The sequence below is a fragment of the Quercus lobata genome, chromosome 1, assembly GCF_001633185.2.
Source record: "Quercus lobata isolate SW786 chromosome 1, ValleyOak3.0 Primary Assembly, whole genome shotgun sequence".
Classification (NCBI taxonomy): Eukaryota; Viridiplantae; Streptophyta; class Magnoliopsida; order Fagales; family Fagaceae; genus Quercus; species Quercus lobata.
Window position 1 is genome coordinate 27,092,764 of NC_044904.1, and position 18,092 is coordinate 27,110,855.

At 32.8% G+C, this 18,092-nt stretch overlaps 3 protein-coding genes across 3 annotated transcripts; 2 read left to right on the top strand and 1 right to left on the bottom strand.

Annotated features, from left to right (window-relative positions):
• The first annotated feature begins 1,829 nt into the window (after window positions 1-1,829).
• LOC115985304 (acyl-coenzyme A thioesterase 13-like) lies at window positions 1,830-3,679 on the top strand. Its single transcript, XM_031108262.1, has 3 exons — window positions 1,830-2,041; window positions 2,676-2,816; window positions 3,375-3,679. Exons 1-3 carry the CDS (start codon window positions 1,850-1,852, stop codon window positions 3,516-3,518), a joined length of 477 nt encoding a protein of 158 aa, XP_030964122.1. The 5' UTR covers window positions 1,830-1,849; the 3' UTR covers window positions 3,519-3,679.
• Window positions 3,680-8,522: 4,843 nt separating this feature from the next.
• LOC115985312 (acyl-coenzyme A thioesterase 13-like) lies at window positions 8,523-10,296 on the top strand. Its single transcript, XM_031108272.1, has 3 exons — window positions 8,523-8,796; window positions 9,295-9,435; window positions 9,992-10,296. The coding sequence occupies exons 1-3, from the start codon at window positions 8,602-8,604 to the stop codon at window positions 10,133-10,135; spliced, it is 480 nt and encodes a 159-aa protein (XP_030964132.1). The 5' UTR covers window positions 8,523-8,601; the 3' UTR covers window positions 10,136-10,296.
• A 6,986-nt stretch (window positions 10,297-17,282) lies between these two features.
• LOC115951755 lies at window positions 17,283-17,705 on the bottom strand. Its single transcript, XM_031068905.1, has one exon. The coding sequence runs from the start codon at window positions 17,703-17,705 to the stop codon at window positions 17,283-17,285; it is 423 nt and encodes a 140-aa protein (XP_030924765.1).
• Window positions 17,706-18,092: the final 387 nt, after the last annotated feature.

The following is an 18,092-nucleotide window of genomic DNA, read 5'->3' on the forward strand; positions in this document are numbered from 1 at the left end:
TGTCTTTCTTCTCAAAAAAAAATTCTTATTTATATTTTCATAAAAAAATCTTATTTATATTTAGGACAAAATTGGCTATAGCTTAAAACTACAACCTTACTCAATATATTTTTATTGGAGGTGAATTTTGACAAATCCACAATTGGATTACATTTTCTATACTTATAAAATTTCTAGAAAATTGAAGATCAATAGTTATGTCATCAATAAATTGTTTAGATTACAAGTTTTCGTAGTTTAAAATTATGCTTAAAATATAATCTTATAGATCATATAGTAAATAATATCCGATTAGCACAAAATTTAATATGTATTTTTAAAGTATATAGAACATGCAATTCAAGGTTAGCTTTTTGAAATATATAGTAATGTTAATAATATTGAGTAAGATTGTAATTTTAAACTACAACTAATTTTGTAACTAAATTTTGTCTTTATATTTATAAGTAATTTGTGAGTTACACTTTGTACACAAAAGAAACAAGTTGACTTTTTTCCCCTAATAAGAAACAAGTTGACTTTATAATAGAAAAATAGAAGGCCTTTTATTTTCGGACTCATTTAAGAGGGTAAATAAATGGTGACACTTCTTATTTATGTATGCGTATTTAAGGATGCAATAAAGTATTATGACTTACTAGCATATTTTAAGGAGTAATTTATGCTCTATGACACATGACATCACACAATCTGATGTTTGTTTACTAATTGTAATTTGCCATGCATGATGCACCGGAAGCTTTATGCATGCCAAATGACGAAATTTAGACATTGTCTTAAGCTTACTTTTTCTTTTTTTGGTTGAATATCTTATCACTTATGCTTTTATTACTTTCAAATCCACTTTGCAACAACCTCATCCTAAGATTAGTTGCCTTCGAGAGTGGATGACGACCTACTAACTAAGACAACGACCAACCAATTAGAGGCAATTGAGTGGATGACCTAATTTCGCAATCATCGTGTGGGATGGATAATAATAATAATAATAATAATAATAATAATAATAATAATAATAAGGGTCATGTTAATAAGTACTTTTAGGGCATTAGTTAACAATCCAGTTTAAGAAAGTTTTTATGGGAAAAAAAAAAAAACAATTAATGTTTTGATAGTTTTTTTTTTTTTCATTTTCTATAAAAGTGATATCAAAACTTTCTTAAAATAAATCCGGTTTAAAATAAATTATTAACTAATACCTTAAGGTCTAATGAGTGTCTTTAGGGCATTTGTTAAGAATCCAATTAAAGAAAATTTTGATATCATTTTTATGGGAAATGAAAAAAACTGTCAAAATATTAATTACTTTTTTTTCTTTTCCTATAAAAATTTTCTTTAATTAGATTCTTGACCAGTGTCCTAAAGGTAATAGTTAACATTACCCATTTTCTAATAATAATATAACATTTAGTGTGAATTTGTCAACTTCACACAAAGAAACGGTAAGATAATACCACACGTAACCAGAATCTTAACAAAATTATCTATGTGGACCCTTTCAAGAATACTCTTATCATAATTTTCATAATAAAGTATAATAATAACACTTCAAAAGTCAAAACTATTATTCAGGAAAAAAAAAAAAAAAAAGTCAAAACTATTGATAATATAATAAAATAAAAATAATGTGCATATCTTATCATCACTATCTTACATGTTTGATTTGTTGAGGACCCAACGCATTATGTACATTTAACGGTCTGGATTTCATTCAAGTAATAGGTTGCACGAAGTCAATGGCCGTACCGTATAATTCCTCCTCTCATCGTAATCTGTTTTTTTCTCGCGCAAAGTCGGAGCGAGAGAATGAATAGAAAGACTCGATAGCTAGAATTGGAAACCTGAAAAAATGGAGAAGGCTAGAGAGTTTCTGGAACTGAGTTCGGAAGAATCGGAGAGCGTGTCGCGACTCATAATCCACCCTCACCGAGTCGGCCACGAACCGAGTTTCTACGACGACTTTGCCCTCCGAGGAATCCGAGTCGACCGGGTCGAACCCGGCTTAGTGTCCTGTACTTTCAAAGTCCCTCGTCGCCTCACCGTAAGATAATCTCAACTCTCAACCCGCTTAATTTGCTGAAAAACTTTCTCATATTACATGTTTGTAAATCTGTGTGTTATGTTATGCATTTATATGTTTATATTTTGTTGGAAAATTGGATTGTTCAAGAGCTTAATTATGATCTGAGAATATGCCTCTTTTATTTTTGGAATCAGAAACTAGGGGGCGTTTGGTATGATATTTTAAGTAACATTTTTCAGATTTTAAACAATATTACACACGCTTTTTCACCCGCACATATTTCCAAAACATACAAAGTTAGTATAACAACGTTACCAACAGGCTCTAGATAGTAGATGTATTGAAAATAATCATTTGCACTAATTTTGGGTGCAATTTTCACTGATTTTGATTAATTAGCAATTGTTCAAAAGCTTAAGCTAGCCTGAACCTGAAATAGCAAATTTAATTATTAAACCGATAAGCGTGAAATTTTTAATTTTTAAATGAGACGTAGAGTGGAGACCACTAGAGTGATAAATTACGGCCTAAAAGTTTAAACTATTAGAAAATCATGAATTTAATCATTTATCCAATTCTAACTTCTTCTTTTTTTTAATGATTAGAATCATTTAGAAATGAAAAATTCTTTATTTGGGATTGGTATTTGCAGGATAGGACTGGAAAGTTGGCTTCAGGTGCAATTGCAAACCTTGTTGATGAAGTTGGTGCTGCCGTTGTCCATGTCGAGGGTCTCCCCATGAATGTTTCAGTGGACATGTCAATCTCGTTTCTTTCAACCGCGAAGCTTGATGTAAGCTAGCCGGGCATTTTAAAACATCTTCAAGTGTTTGACATGGTTTTGGGTTAATTTATATGTCTTTTAATTAGATTGTGCATGTGTAGTCTTGACTCTTGAACCAATCTTTTGATTTATTATGTTTAGTGAACAATCAGTTAAAAAAATAACCTCTATCATGAATTATTAAACTCGTACCCGGAAATTTTATGTTACACATTATTTTCTAAATTCTTCATGGGAGAACAAGGCAATGTCACTGAGTCACAAGGCTCCTGGCATATTAGCAATGCATTTTGATTGACTAGTAGTGTTCTTAAAATTTGATCTAGAATATGGTCCCTAGGTGTTGGCCTTCAATTCTCAAGTATTCTACCTTTTAATATGAAGTACAAATTGAATAATTTGGCAATCAGATTGGCTTCTGTAGTGTTTTAGTTACATGTTCTGTTGGAAGAGGAAAAACTCAAGAAGTAAAATAAGCAGGCTTTTAATTTCATATTGTGTGCATCTTTGCAGCTTCTGGCTCTAGATTTGCTTTTGCAATTGATCTCCCTATATGGCATATTGCAGGATGAGTTAGAGCTTACCTCAAGGGTTTTAGGACGAAAAGGTGGTTACTCTGGAACAGTCGTGCTTATAAGGAACAAAGCAACAGGGGAGCTTATTGCTGAAGGCCGGCATTCATTGTTTGGTAAACATGCCAGCAAACTCTAATCTCTGGATCTGTTTCACAGTAGTATTATGAAAGTTGATAGATGTGCATGTTCTAAATTCCATTAGACACTTGTTTTATTGTTGTAGTTGAGTAATGTATCTTCAGTTTTCAATTGAAAGGCGAATAACTATTCTGATAGTTGAAGGATTTATTTTATCTATTTTAGACCTTTTTTTTTTTTGTTTTTTTTTTGGGGGGGGGGGGGGGGGGGGGAGGGATTGGACTGGTTTAGTTGATATTTAGTAGATGATTGTTAATTATTTAATTATCTCTGGACTAAAACTTTATAATGGTAGCCAAGATCTGAATATTGGAAGCTGCATAGACGATAAATAAAAAAATTGGCTGGCCTTATGACATGAAAAAGAGATACCCAAGATTAACAAGTGCTCAATTTACACGATTTGAGATTAGATCATTGCACATCTAGTATTTTACATCAAATTATTTTGAATAATGCTTTGATTCATAGGTTTAACCAATTGTTCAATACGGATTTAATAACACTGTTATTTTGTATCTAATTAAAAAAATGTAAGTATTATTTTTCATTTTTGCTTCTATGCTTCAAAGTTTACATCCAATCAAGAAAACAATGATGAATCAAGAGATGCTTAAGCGACTGTGGAGTTCATAACAAAATTAAATGAGTAAATTATAAAGGAATAGAATGAAATGTATTTAGGTAATGAATGGAAAGGAAAAGAAAAGAAATTAATGAAATTAAGTAATCTGGTTTGGATATTTTAAAATAAAATAAAAAAATTGAATATAAGTAATCTTGTTTAGGAATAACATAGAAAGAAATTAATGAAATCTTTTAGTTAAGGAAAAGTTAATGGATGTCCTAAGGGCATTAATTTTGAAATTATTTTTAGAAACTTTTTATAAGGAAAGAAAAAAGTAAGTGATTTTTTTACAACTTTTTATATTTTCCATGAAAGGAATATTAAAATTTTCCTCAAATGGTTGATTAACAAATGTCCTAAAAATACCCATTAATTGGACTCTTCACTCTTATAATTATACCACAATTTTAAAACAAAAGGGCTTAATGTTTGTGGGATATTTTGAGAGTTTTAGTGAAAATTTCATTCCCTTTAATTCCTTCCAATTTTGGGAGAATGAAAAATTGAGATTTTGAGGAAAAATGGAAGAATGAGTGTTTCCTCTCACTTAAACTTTCAAATATAGGAATAGTTTTTCTATTCCCTTTATCAAAATTCTAAAATAAAGGGTTTAATGTTTGTGGGATATTTTGGGAGTTTTAGTGAAAATTTTATTATACCTAATTTCACTAACTTTGTAGCGTAATTAGTACTTATTTGTGTTTCTAACAAAAGATTTAAGCTTCAAAACCTCCTCCCCTAAATTATCAAGAAAAAGATTAGGACTTATCAATTAATTAATTTATGAATAGCTAAAAAGTAATAGCACATACCTAAATGTTGGGAAAAAGATCTAGATAGTTTTTTTTCCTCATAAGTATGATTAAAACTTAATATCACCGCACACTCTTGGCGCGATGGTTACTCTATAAGTATAAGTGCTTGTTGGGTGTAGGAGGTAAGGGCTGGAGTTTATGTTTTTAAGAGGAAGTTTTACACATATATACACTTAAATTATGTTAGAGTGAAATTTCTATCTTTAAAAAAAAAAAAAAAAAAAAAACTTTTTTTTTGAGAAACAAACACACACACATACAAAAGAGAGGAAAATGGATTTTAACACAAAAATACATCACAACTCCACTCAAAAACTATAGTACTATAAAAACGACAAAATGAATTAGATAGAGACTCTATCAAGACGTTATTAATTTATTTTCTAAAGATGGGATTTATGCATCATATGAGATAGCGCATAAAGAGTATTACAATTGGCAACCAATTCAGGCAATCACTTATATAATTCAAGTTGGTATGAGTGAATGTAATATAAAATGTGACAATTTCAAATGCATTTTGAGAGATTTTATTAATTCATTTTCTAAATAGGGTTTATGCATCATACGTGTCAGTGCATAAAAAGCATTGCAACTGACAACTAATTCAGGCAATCACTCATATAATTCAAGTTGGTGCAAGTGAATGTAATATAAAATGTGACAATTTCAATTGTATTATGAGAAGTTTTATTAATTTATTTTCTAAATGGGGTTTATGCATCATACGCATCAGCACATAAAAAACATTGCAACTGATAATTAATTCGACCAATCACTCATATAATTTAAGTGTGTACATGTGAATGGAATATAAAATGTGAAAGTTTCAAGATGTATTATGAGAGGTTCTTTCTTTATAGTTTAGGTGGTTTGTATTATGAAAATCTCATATTTTCATCACTTTTCATAAAATTACATAATTAAAGTGCTACACTTCAATAGGCTTAGGCAAGCCGCTTTAAGCTTTCAAAATTCTAGTGGTCTTTTCTTAATTTGTGAAGTTTGCCACACGGCATGAACTAGAAGCTTTATTCATGCCAAATGATGAACAATTGTGCACACTTGTGCAGGTACCACAGTGTGACAAGAAAAGATACCAATAAATGCTTTTATGTCAAGGCCATGTTGGCGAAGTGGAACCTTTTAAATCAATTAGATGGTCAAATTGTGAGATTGGGTCCGATCAATGTTTCTTGGTGTTTAGATGTCTTACATGCGGACTTTATGATCTAGTGGGAATATTGGAAATTCAATTGGCGTACTTGAGGGATATGGTGAGTGGTTAATTCTTGCAGAACATGATTAAGATCAAATAGTTAGATCTTAGAAATGATGCGGTTCAAATCTTAGGCGGGATTGGTTATACTTTGGTCAAACTTCTAAGCATGTGACATGTAATGATCACATGTCAATCACAAATCAAGATCACATCCATCCATTTTGAATATCATGAGGGAAATGTAGGGTGTGGTGAAATGTGGGATCAATCGGACCGTTAAATTGTGAGAATGAGATCGATAAATATTACTCACAGTCTTTATGTTCATGTCTACATATCAAAGATTTGATAGGTGATATTAAAAAGAAATGGTGAAATATAGGAATATGTGAAATTTGGACTCAATCAAACGGTCGAATTGCGCTTGGGGGGTTTTCCATGGGCTCGATAGCTCGAGCCCAGGGAGTGGGTTTTGGCTGGAGTTAGTTATTAGGATTTCTAATATATATATATATAAAAGAAACCAAGAAATACTTTAATGTCAAGGCCTTTTGTGAATTACATTTGTGCACATTTAAATTCTTATTTGATTAACTTCAACAGCGCTCTCTTTCAATCAGAATATTGTGTTGGTATAGGGGTGATAATTAAGGATGAGCTTGGTAAAGTAATGGTCTCTCTTTCCCAAAGTTTACAACTATTGAGGTTGAAGATTTGTTAGCACGACGAGGTCTTGAACTGGCTTTGGGAAAGGGTTTTGGAAGGGTCATCTTGGAAGGCGATTCACAGATCCTCATCACAGCACTTAAAGAAGGCACTCACTCATTATCCAAATTCAGCCACATTGCAAAGACATTCAGTATCTTGCCTCTCATTTTTCAATGTTAGATTATTTCCATGTTCGTAAGCATTGTAATACTGTAGTTCACTCGCTTGTGAGACGAGCAATTTCCATCCCATAATTTCATGTCTGGATGGAAGATATACCACCAGATATCATTACTATATTACAAGCTGATTTTACCAGCCTTCATTAATGATAATTATTGTCTTTCTTCTCAAAAAAAAATTCTTCATTATATTTTCATAAAAAAAAATCTTATTTATATTTATGACAAAATTGGTCATAACCTAAAATTACAACCTTACTCAATATATTTTTATTGGGGGTGAATTTTAACAAATTCAAAATTGGATTACATTTTCTCATTATATTTTCTATGCTTACAAAATTTCTAGAAAATTGAAGATCAATAGCTATGTCATCAATAAATTGTTTAAATTATAAGTTTTTGTAGTTTAAAATTATGCTTAAAATATAATCTTATAGATCATATAATAAATAATATCCGATTAGCACAAAATTTAATATGTATTTTAAAAGTATAAAGAACATACAATTCAAGGTTAGCTTTTTGAAATATATAGTAACGTTAATAATATTAAGTAAGATTGTAATCTTAGATTATAATCAATTTTATAACTAAACTTTGTCCTTATATTTATGAGTAATTTGTGTGTTACACTTTGTACACGAAAAGAAACAAGTTGACTTTTTTTTTTTCTCCTAATAAGAAACAAGTTGACTTTATGATAGAAAAATAGAAGGCCTTTTATTTTAGGACTCATTTAAGAGGGTAAATGAATGGTGACACTTCTTATTTATTTATGTATGCGTATTTAAGGATGCAATAAAGTATGATGACTTGCTAGCATATTTGTGATTTGCCATGCATGATGCATCGGAAGTTTTATGCATGCCAAGTGTCGAAATTTAGACATTGTCTTAAGCTTACTTTTTCTTTTTTTGGTTGAATGTCCTATCACTTTCAAATCCACTCTGCAACGACCTCATCCTAAGATTAGTTGTCTTCGAGAGTGGATTGACGACCTACTAACTAAGACAACGACCAACCAATTAGAGGCAATCGAGTGGATGACCCAATTTCGCAATGATCGCGCTGGATGGATAATAATAATAATTATTATAATATGATCTTTATTAACTCCACGCGAAGTAACGGTAAGATAATACCACACGTATCACCAGAATCTTAATGAAACTATCTATGTGGACCATTTCGGCTTTCAAGAATACTCTTATCATAATTATAAAATATAATAATAACACTTCAAAAGTCAAAACTATTGATAATATAATAATAAAATAAAAATAATGTGCATATCTTATCATCACTATCTTATATTTGATTTGTTGAGGACCCAACTTATTATGTACATTTAACGGTCTGGATTTCATTCAAGTAATAGGTTGCACGAAGTCAATGGCCGTACCGTATAATTCCTCCTTTCATCGTAATCTGTTTTTTCTCGCGAAAAGTCGGAGAGAGAGAGAATGAATAGACGGACTCGCTAGCCAGAATTGGAAACCTGAAAGAAGAGTCAGAAAAATAAAATGGAGAAGGCTAGAGAGTTTCTGGAAATGAGTTCGGAAAAAGAATCGGAGAGCGTGTCGCGACTCACAATCCACCCTCACCGAGTCGGCCACGAACCGAGTTTCTACGAGGACTTTGCCCTCCGGGGAATCCGAGTCGACCGGGTCGAACCCGGCTTAGTGTCCTGTACTTTCAAAGTCCCTCGTCGCCTCACCGTAAGATTATCACAACTCTCAACTCTCAACCCGCTTATTAATTTGCTGAACCACTTTCTCATATTACATGTTTGTAAATAATTGAAAATCTGTGTGTTATGTTATGCATTTATATGTTTATATTTTGTTGGAATATTGGATTATTCAAGAGCTTAATTATGATCTGAGAATAAGAATATGCCTTTTTCTTTTTATGCGGATCAGAAACTAGATTATTGAAAACAATCATTTGTACTAATTTTGGCCTCAATTTTCACTGATTTTGTTTAATTAGCAACTGTCCTAAAGCTTAAGCCATTGAAATGGTAAATTTAATTATTTAACCATTAAGCAGGTCTAACACGTGGGATTTTTAAACTTTAAATAAGATGTAGAATGATAAATTACGAATTTTCCTAAAAGTTTAAACTATTAGGAAATGCAGAGTTTAATCATTTATCCAATTCTAAATTTTTTTTAGAAATGAAAAATTCTTTATTTTGGGATTGGTATTTGCAGGATAGGACTGGGAAGTTGGCTTCAGGTGCAATTGCAAACCTTGTTGATGAAGTTGGTGGTGCTGTTGTCCATGTCGAGGGTCTCCCCATGAATGTTTCGGTGGACATGTCAATCTCGTTTCTTTCAACCGCGAAGCTTGATGTAAGCTAGCCGGGCATTTTAAAACATCTTCAAGTGTTTGACATGGTTTTGGGTTGATTTATATGTCTTTTAATTAGATTGTGCATGTGTAGAGTCTTGACTCTTGAATCAATCTTTTGATTTATTATGTTTAGTGAACAATCAGTTAAAAAAAATAACCGATATCATGAATTATTAAACTCGTACCCGGAAACTTTATGTTGCACATTATTTTCTAAATTCTTCATGGCAAGGCAATTTCACTGAGTCACAAGGCTCTTGACATATTAGCAATACAGTTTAATTGACTAGTAGTGTTCTTAAAATTTGATCTAGAATATGGTCCCTAGGTGTTGGCGTTCAATTCTCACGTATTCTACCTTTTAATATGAAGTACAAATTGAATAATTTGGCAATCATATTGGCTTCTGTAGTGTTTTAGTTACATGTTCTGTTGGAAGAGGAAAAACTCAAGAAGTAAAATAAGCAGGCTTTTAGTTTCATATTTTGTGCATCTTTGCAGCTTCTGGCTCTAGATTTGCTTTTGCAATTGATCTCCCTATATGGCATATTGCAGGATGAGTTAGAGCTTACCTCAAGGGTTTTAGGACGAAAAGGTGGTTACTCTGGAACAGTCGTGCTTATAAGGAACAAAGCAACAGGGGAGCTTATTGCTGAAGGCCGGCATTCATTGTTTGGTAAACATGCCAGCAAACTCTAATCTCTGGATCTGTTTCACGGTAGTGTTATAAAAGTTGATAGATGTGCATGTTCTAAATTCCATTAGACACTTGTTTTATTGTTGTAGTTGACTAATGTATCTTCAGTTTTCAATTGAAAGACGAATAACCATTCTGATAGTTGAAGGATTTATTATATCTATTTTAGACCTTTTTTTTGGGGTTGGGGGGGGGGGGGGGGGGGATTGGACTGGTTTAGTTGATATTTAGTAGATGATTGTTAATTATTTAATTATCTCTGGACTAAAAATTTATAATAGTAGCCAAGATCTGAATATTGGAAGCTGCACAGACGATAAATAAAAAAATTGGCTGGCCTTATGACATGAAAAAGAGATAACCAATATTGGAATTTGTTATTCATAATGAAGTGTGAGTGAGACGAATAAGACATCATAGCTGGGTTATTGTTCATGCAAAAACTACTGCCCTCTTTGTCATGTTCATTGAAATGCAGTTCTACTAGCACAACAATGTGCTGCAACCAGTTATCTTAAAGGCGTCAATGGGTTGTACTTCTATGAGGTTCTAAGTATTTTAATTTTTACTCTTTCGAAGTACAAGTGGTTTGAATGCCTTATGACAAGCTTCGAAATAACCTTTTGTGGACTAGGGTGAATTATTTGACTTCGTGGTTAAGAAAGTGTGGTTCAATAATGTCCCAATTAAGAGGATTTCCAATGCTCGAATGGAGGAAATGTAAATAACAACTAAAGATAGAAGCAAATAACTTAAGTTCTAAGTTACCAATTTCTAGGAACAGTTAAAACACTCACTAAATACTAACAACAACAACAACTAAGAATTTGCATCGAACAGTTCAAACTCAAAGAATAGTAAAAAGACTAACAACAACAACTAAGAATTTGCATCAAACTAAGATAAACCTGATTAAACTTAATAGCACAGTTTACATGAAAGTTTTTACGGGCATGAATGCCTTATATGAAACTAAGAGAACCTCCTAAGAAACTAATATTAAAATGATCTCTGTTTAGATTAGTTCTCTAGGATGTGTGCGTGTCTTTCTTGAGAATGAGGCCTCTATTTATACTTGAGACTCACAATTGTCACCGGCTGTACGTATACTCTCTATTTCAAAAACTGTCCATTTCATGGTCCAAATTTTATGTTCTAGATCTAAGTAACAATGTATGACACATTTTTCAAATTTTAAATGATATGGCAAACTGTACATTTTTAGATTTGTATAAACTAATCCATACCAAGAAATTGATGAAATGGGCAAGATTTGAAATGGAGATGATCTTTTCCCCTTCCTTTGGACTTGCATGCAACTTGTATTTATTTTTGTGCACCAATGACTGCCATGAGAACTTGCAAATTTGCCCTATGTACTTGTTCTTGTATCTTTACAAATGTAATCCCTCTGTGGCGCTACTTGTCATGCGGTTAATTGATAACTTAGTAAATTTAAGGGTAAATTACAACGTTGGTCTCTATTCTTCACACTATATGTTAATTTGGTTCTTAACCTTTTAATCGTGTCAATTTAGTCCCTAACATTTTTAGTACTGGATCAATTTAGTCCTGGCCGTTATCCTTAGGATGGAAAAAGTTGATGTGTCAAATAGAATAATGAAAAATTATTTTCTATACCACATCAATAGCTAATTGTAACATCACATCATATTAAAATTTAAAAAAAAAAAAAAAAAAAAAAAAACCCAAATTAACATGTTCAAAAATCAAACTCAAAAAAAAAAAAAAAAAAAAAAAAAAAAAAATCACAACAACCAAATTATGTTTCAATTCGTAATATTTTAATTTACCCAATTAACAAAAAAGAAAAAGAAAAAAAGAAATCAAGCTTAAAATTTTTCCCATAAAACAAACATGGCCTTATCAAATTAAAAGGCCTAATTCTTTGTGATCCCTTTGGGTTTTTCCATTAGTCTTATTCTTTTGCTCAATAGATAAACTGCCAAGTCCAAATTCTTGCCTCTTTCCTTTGGTTGCTTTTTCATTTTCGAGTTCTTTGGTACCCAAAGTTTGGGTTTTGTTAGAATCAACTCATCATGAAGTCCTAAGAAGGTCTCGATGTCCTATTTGTAAGTTTCGGTTAATTGTAATTTTATAATTCAAATCTGGGCTTTTGATTTGAAAAATCCTAGATGTTTATTTGTTTTCGGCTTGAATATGGATTTTTCCATATTGCATCGTTATTAAGCAGGGTGGAGGTTTTGGTTGCCTCTTGAACTTTGTGGAGGATTGGGTAGGTAATTTCTGGAGGAGATGCTAGACTCATGGGTGGCTGGCAACCTCGTCAGCACTGAGCCCATGGCCCTGACCACCATCTTCACCATCTTGTCTTTAATAATCCTGTTTGAAACTTGGAATGAATTCTCTGGGAATAAATCAAATTTTCAGATGTAAGAAGATATTCAGAATTTGATATGAATGGAGTGCCATAGTGTGAACATGTTAATTTTGGGGGGTTTTTTTATAATGTAATATGACATGGCGGTACAATTGACAGCTAATGTGGTATGGAAATTTTTTTTTTTTTTTTTTAAATTCTATTTGACATATCAACTTTTTCCATCCAATAGATAACGACAAATACTAAATTGACACGGCATTGAAAGGGTTAGGGACCAAATTGACACAATTAAAAAATTAAGAATTAAATTGAAATATAGTGTAAAGGATAGGGACCAACTTTGTAATTTATCCTAAATTTAAACTATGCCAACACCTCTATGGTCACTCTCTTCTTTCTTCCTCAAGGGGAGAAGCCCATTGTAAGTAGTGGTGTGCGCGGTTCAGTTGGCTTGGTTTTTTCTCAAAATTGTTATCGAACCGATAGGGATCGATTTTCTCATAATTAAAACTAATTCATACCGATTAGGGTCGGTTTTTCGACCTATAGTAGTGTGATTTGGTCGGCTCGGTTTAATCGGTTTGGTCGGTTTGAAACATTGAAATTTTTTTTTTTTAATAAAAAAAATCCTTTCGACCTATTCAATATTCAATGGGACTAAAGTAAAAATATAACACTACAAAGTCCAAACAAGTGCTGAAAAATTGATAATAATAAAAAAAAAAACATTTTACTAAAAAAAAATGATAAATATTATTAAGTTTATAGTTTATAGCTTCTATTTTTACTAGTTTATAGTTTCTATTGTTAAAATACTGTAAACGTAGCATTAATAATGATTCATCTGTTTTTTAAGTATAAATAAATATTAATATATATTACACAATATTATACCTACACAGTGGTGGGAAAATAGAGTAATATCTAAGAGTATCCACTAATGTGGATGCAAAATCTTATATAATAGAAAAGATAAATGATATGTCTACAACATTTTTACAACAAATCCTTAGTGGCAAGTTGTTACTAGTTGTTATTATTGAGACAAAAAAGTAATCTTAGCGTTAGTTTGAAATTTGAACCAATAACAACTAACTACTTGTGATTTGTTGTAAAAATGTTGTAAAAATATTGTAGACTTAGCATCTCTCAATAAAAAAAGACACCACTTTTACACATTTTGTCTCAAAATTGCTCCACATCAGCGCTTCTAAAATTTTGTATAATCATGTATATTTATCCACTAGCTACAGTAACCGTGCATATATGCACGGTTACTGTAGCATGTGTATATAATATTTTAATAATTTCTGATTCGCTCTTTTTTTTCTCTCTCTCTTCTCCATTTGCAAAACTAACCCTTCATCATCATGTTCTTTCTTCTCTGATACACACACTCCCTTAGACACAAAATCAAAAATCAACCACTAGAACAAAATCGTTGGATTGGTGATCGGTGATTGTGGATCGTGGATTGGAGAGGCGATTTGGATCGGTGTTAATGGAGATCGGTGATGGGTTGATGTGGATCGGTGTTGATGGAGATCGGTTTTGATGGAAATCGGTGTTGATGGAGATCGGTGATGGGTTGACGGAGATCGATGTTGATGGAAATCGGTTTTAATGGAGATCGGTGTTGATGGAATGCTTGTGATGGGTTGACGGAGATTGGTGTTGATGGAGATCAATTTTGTGGGTTGACGAAGATCGGTGGATTGGAGAGGCGTTGTGGTGCTTGTGATGGCTGTGGTGTTGATGGAGTTCTTGCTCTGGTGCTTTTGGGTTTTGAACGTGAGAGAAAGAAGAAGAAAGAAGAGGAAGAAAAGAAAGAGGAAACGACAGAGATAAGAAAAAAGAAAGAAGAAGAAATAAAAGGAAGTATTGGAAAAAGAAATGGATTGATAAAATAATATTAAAAAAATATATAAAAATATTATTTATATCAAATATAGTGTATAAATGGACTGATGTGGGCGTTTTATAAAATTGATTGTGCAAAATAGAAAAAGTATATTTTTTTAAGTAAAATAGACGGAATCTTTTGCATCCACTAATGTGGTTGCTCTAAGTCTGATACTTGGATTTTCTTTTAAACTTTTCTTTTGTCATTTCCAAAGCTAGACACGTGTGGGGTCATAAAAGTTGAAACATTAAAACTTTAAAAGAGTACTAATCTCTCTAGAAGACAATAAAAACTAGAAATTACAAGAGTAATAAAAGACCAGACCAGTGCATTGTAGAGTGAAGAAGAACCAGTGCAAAACAAAGAAGAGAAGAAGAAGAAGAACGATGGCATGCAACATGGTGGAGATGATTGATGGGTTTGTATTTTTTTTTTTTTTTTGCTTTTTTAAAGACAAAATCTCGGTAAAATGACGCTGTATCCAAAGTTCCAAACATTTAAAACAGGGGTTGGTTCGATTCGGCAAGGCTTCGGTTTCGGATTTGCTACTCCGATTACTGCACCGCATCAGAGTTGGAACTCTCTGCGCGTTCCGTTCGCCGACATTGGCTCCGTCGGTTGATAGCAGTGGCGGTGTGGGAAGGTCGGTGCCGGTCAGTCTTGTCGGCTTCAGTACTGGTTTGCACAATCCTAATTGTAAGTCCTTTCTTGGTTCATAGATATGAAAAATGTATAGTTTTTTTTTTTTTTTTTTTTCCTGCAATTTCAAATTCAGCGTTACTTGTCCTGGACATTTTATATATATAGCAAAGACATTTGACTTTTGGTTGAACTTATAGCACTGTGCCACATAAGTTTTTAAAGCCTTACAAATTACAATTTTACGCATCATTATTCTAATATATTTTAAATTAAATTAAATTTTTTTATTTTATATTTGAACTCCGCTAGAATCTTGGTATGTTATATTTTTTTCAAGTAGTAAAATATATAATTCCATATACAAACACAATCATAATAAATGCTTAGTGTTAGAATATACGATTCCATATATAGCAATAGAGGGATTACATTTGTAAAGATACAAGAACAACCTATTTGGATTGCACGGGTTGCAAAAGACTAGCTGTGTTTTATCAATCCGATTGCATAAATGGTCCAACTAAACAACCAAACTGGTTTAGGTATTGATTTAACGGGTTATTGGTATGAACAGTTGGACTATGCCTGGTCTATAACTATCATCTAAACTCTCAAGCTTCTTAGACTATCAGAAAATAGAAATTGGACCCATAAATTAGGATGTCATGAAGTGAGTTCAAATCTTTTTTAAAAGTTTCCTTGCTCCACTTTATGTGGTACAAATAAAAATATGACACTTGTTGACCTATTTAATTAAATGTTAAATTTATGCTATTCTTTTTTTATTTCATTAACCTTAAATAAATAAATAAATAAAAATATGAAAACCCATCGATTAACCACCAGTCCTTAAACATGGATCTAGAAGTGGTCAAATTTGACTAGACTCATAGCAGCAATCAAATTGAAAGGTCTGAGTCAGTCTGCCCATTCAATAGATTGAATGCATATTAACCAATATCAACCCCCAGACCCAGTAGTAAACAGGGTTGGTTCAAAGTTAAGAAACCACCAAATTTGCTTACCAAATACTACTACCAAAGGCACCAAGTAAAGAGAGATAGAGTACTGACAAACTTGGAATACTTTATCTAGACTTTTTGTTGCACCAATATCTACGATTCTATAATCTATATACAAGGTCCACCACCACCACAATTTCATTGACACCATCAACACCTCCAACCATGGCCAACCATCATCGCCAAACCCTATGGTACATGGAATAGCAAGAGACGACAGAATTGACTAGAGAAGAGAGCTGAGGAATGAGTTTAGTCTTATTGCAAATAAGAATATGTATAAATTTATTGAACAGTTGGACAAGTGTTATGTTTTCATTTGTGAAGTATAAAATAGAGTAAGAAGAGTATTACAGAAAATTTGGATACGTAATGAAGCATTCTATACTAATAATTTTAGTTTCAAAATAAGCAGCAACCAGGTTGGCTTGAGCTATGTAAGGCATGACGAGAGGAATTAATAAACAACTTAGACTTCAAGTCTAGGAGTTCTAGCGAGGTCCACTCATGTTAAGTAATTAGCGGTACTGGTAGAGTCACAGAACCTCATTATTTATCTGTCAAGTAACAATGATAATATGGTATATCAATTTCTTGTTGTTTTGCTAAAACTTTTGACTAATTTTCTACCCGTTTGGATTGAGAGTATGCATTTTTCACGTTTCCAGCGTTTCATGTTTTGTTCTTTTTCTTTTTTCCTGCACTTGTTTCCGTTTTTAGAGGAAAAATCTACTGTTTATGAACAGTATACATACTGTTCACGCACTGTAGCACTGTTCACGCGGGACCCACACTATTTTATTAAAAAAATATTAAAAATAGTTTCCACAATACTATTCACATATTTAAAAATCATTTTATTATAATGTTTTCAGTTTTCAATTTCAATAAAAATAAGTTCAATCTAAACGGACCCTTTAGCACCACATTCTAATTATTTTACATGATAGATGATGATTGGCTAAGAGTCATCTTTACATCAATTTTCTACTTTTTCTTGAATGTTAGGTTCACGTAAAACTTACCTCTCCATAATCAAAATTAGCCATGTTGACATGAGTTTCGATTAGCTCAATTATTTTACTGATTTGGTTTGATAATGAAGAAGTATCATTAAAAGCAGAACTTAATAAAAAAAAATAAAAAAAAAGAAGCCGTTTTTTTTTTTTTTTGAGAAACCAAACCCGAAGGTCTGCTATATTGAACGAAAACAGAGACTACAAAATGTCATTAGAAACCAGAGGAGCTATTTCGCTAGGAATGGATTCTATCCAGACCTGAAGCTCATTACTAGACTTAGACATTCTAGCAAGATAATGGGCAACTAAATTGCCTAAACGTTTTACATGAACAAAGTTACATGAACGGAAGCTGCGAGCCAGAAGCAGGGAGTCCGACAAAACAAGGCCGAACTCTGGGTGATTCGTATCACCTCCACATAGCGCCGTTGTTACAATTAAAGAGTCACCCTCAAAAGACGCATCGAAAATACTCAGTTCTAAAGCAAACAGGACAGCTCTTCTACATGCAAGAGCTTCAACCGTGGCAACAGCAAGGGGAAGGGGAATTCTCTCTGAAAGAGCCCCGATTACGATACCTTCAGCATCACGGATGACCACTCCCAACCCCGCCGCCCCCATTTCTTTAAATATCGCTCCGTCATAGTTCACTTTGTAGGACGGGGAGATGGGAGGGCGCCACCTGACACGCCCCACAGACACGGCTGTGGAATGGGGATTTTTCAGAACCTGAGCAGCCGAGAAGTCATGAAGAAACCGGATGGCGTTGGGTCTGACTTCATGATAGCCAAAGGAGTTATTCTGCAGGCGATCAGCATTTCTTTTCTCCCAAATCAGCCAGAAAATCACAACAAGAAGATCCAGATTGGCACTACCACGAACTGAGAAAAACAACTCAAGGATGTCTGCAAATTTAGATAGCTTATGCTTAAGAAGGTTTTTACTTAGGCCATCAGCTCCCCAGTTATCCTAAGAGCAGGGCAGCCCCACAGAGCATGAATAGTATCC

Bases quoted from the DNA above. Each gene is read 5' to 3' on its own strand.
- LOC115985304 (XM_031108262.1), top strand. From the start codon at position 1,850: ATGGAGAAGGCTAGAGAGTTTCTGGAACTGAGTTCGGAAGAATCGGAG. The intron at 2,042-2,675 runs GTAAGATAATCT...TGGTATTTGCAG, and splicing joins AAGTCCCTCGTCGCCTCACC to GATAGGACTGGAAAGTTGGC. The intron at 2,817-3,374 runs GTAAGCTAGCCG...GGCATATTGCAG, and splicing joins TTTCAACCGCGAAGCTTGAT to GATGAGTTAGAGCTTACCTC.
- LOC115985312 (XM_031108272.1), top strand. From the start codon at position 8,602: ATGGAGAAGGCTAGAGAGTTTCTGGAAATGAGTTCGGAAAAAGAATCG. The intron at 8,797-9,294 runs GTAAGATTATCA...TGGTATTTGCAG, and splicing joins AAGTCCCTCGTCGCCTCACC to GATAGGACTGGGAAGTTGGC. The intron at 9,436-9,991 runs GTAAGCTAGCCG...GGCATATTGCAG, and splicing joins TTTCAACCGCGAAGCTTGAT to GATGAGTTAGAGCTTACCTC.
- LOC115951755 (XM_031068905.1), bottom strand. From the start codon at position 17,705: ATGGGGGCGGCGGGGTTGGGAGTGGTCATCCGTGATGCTGAAGGTATC.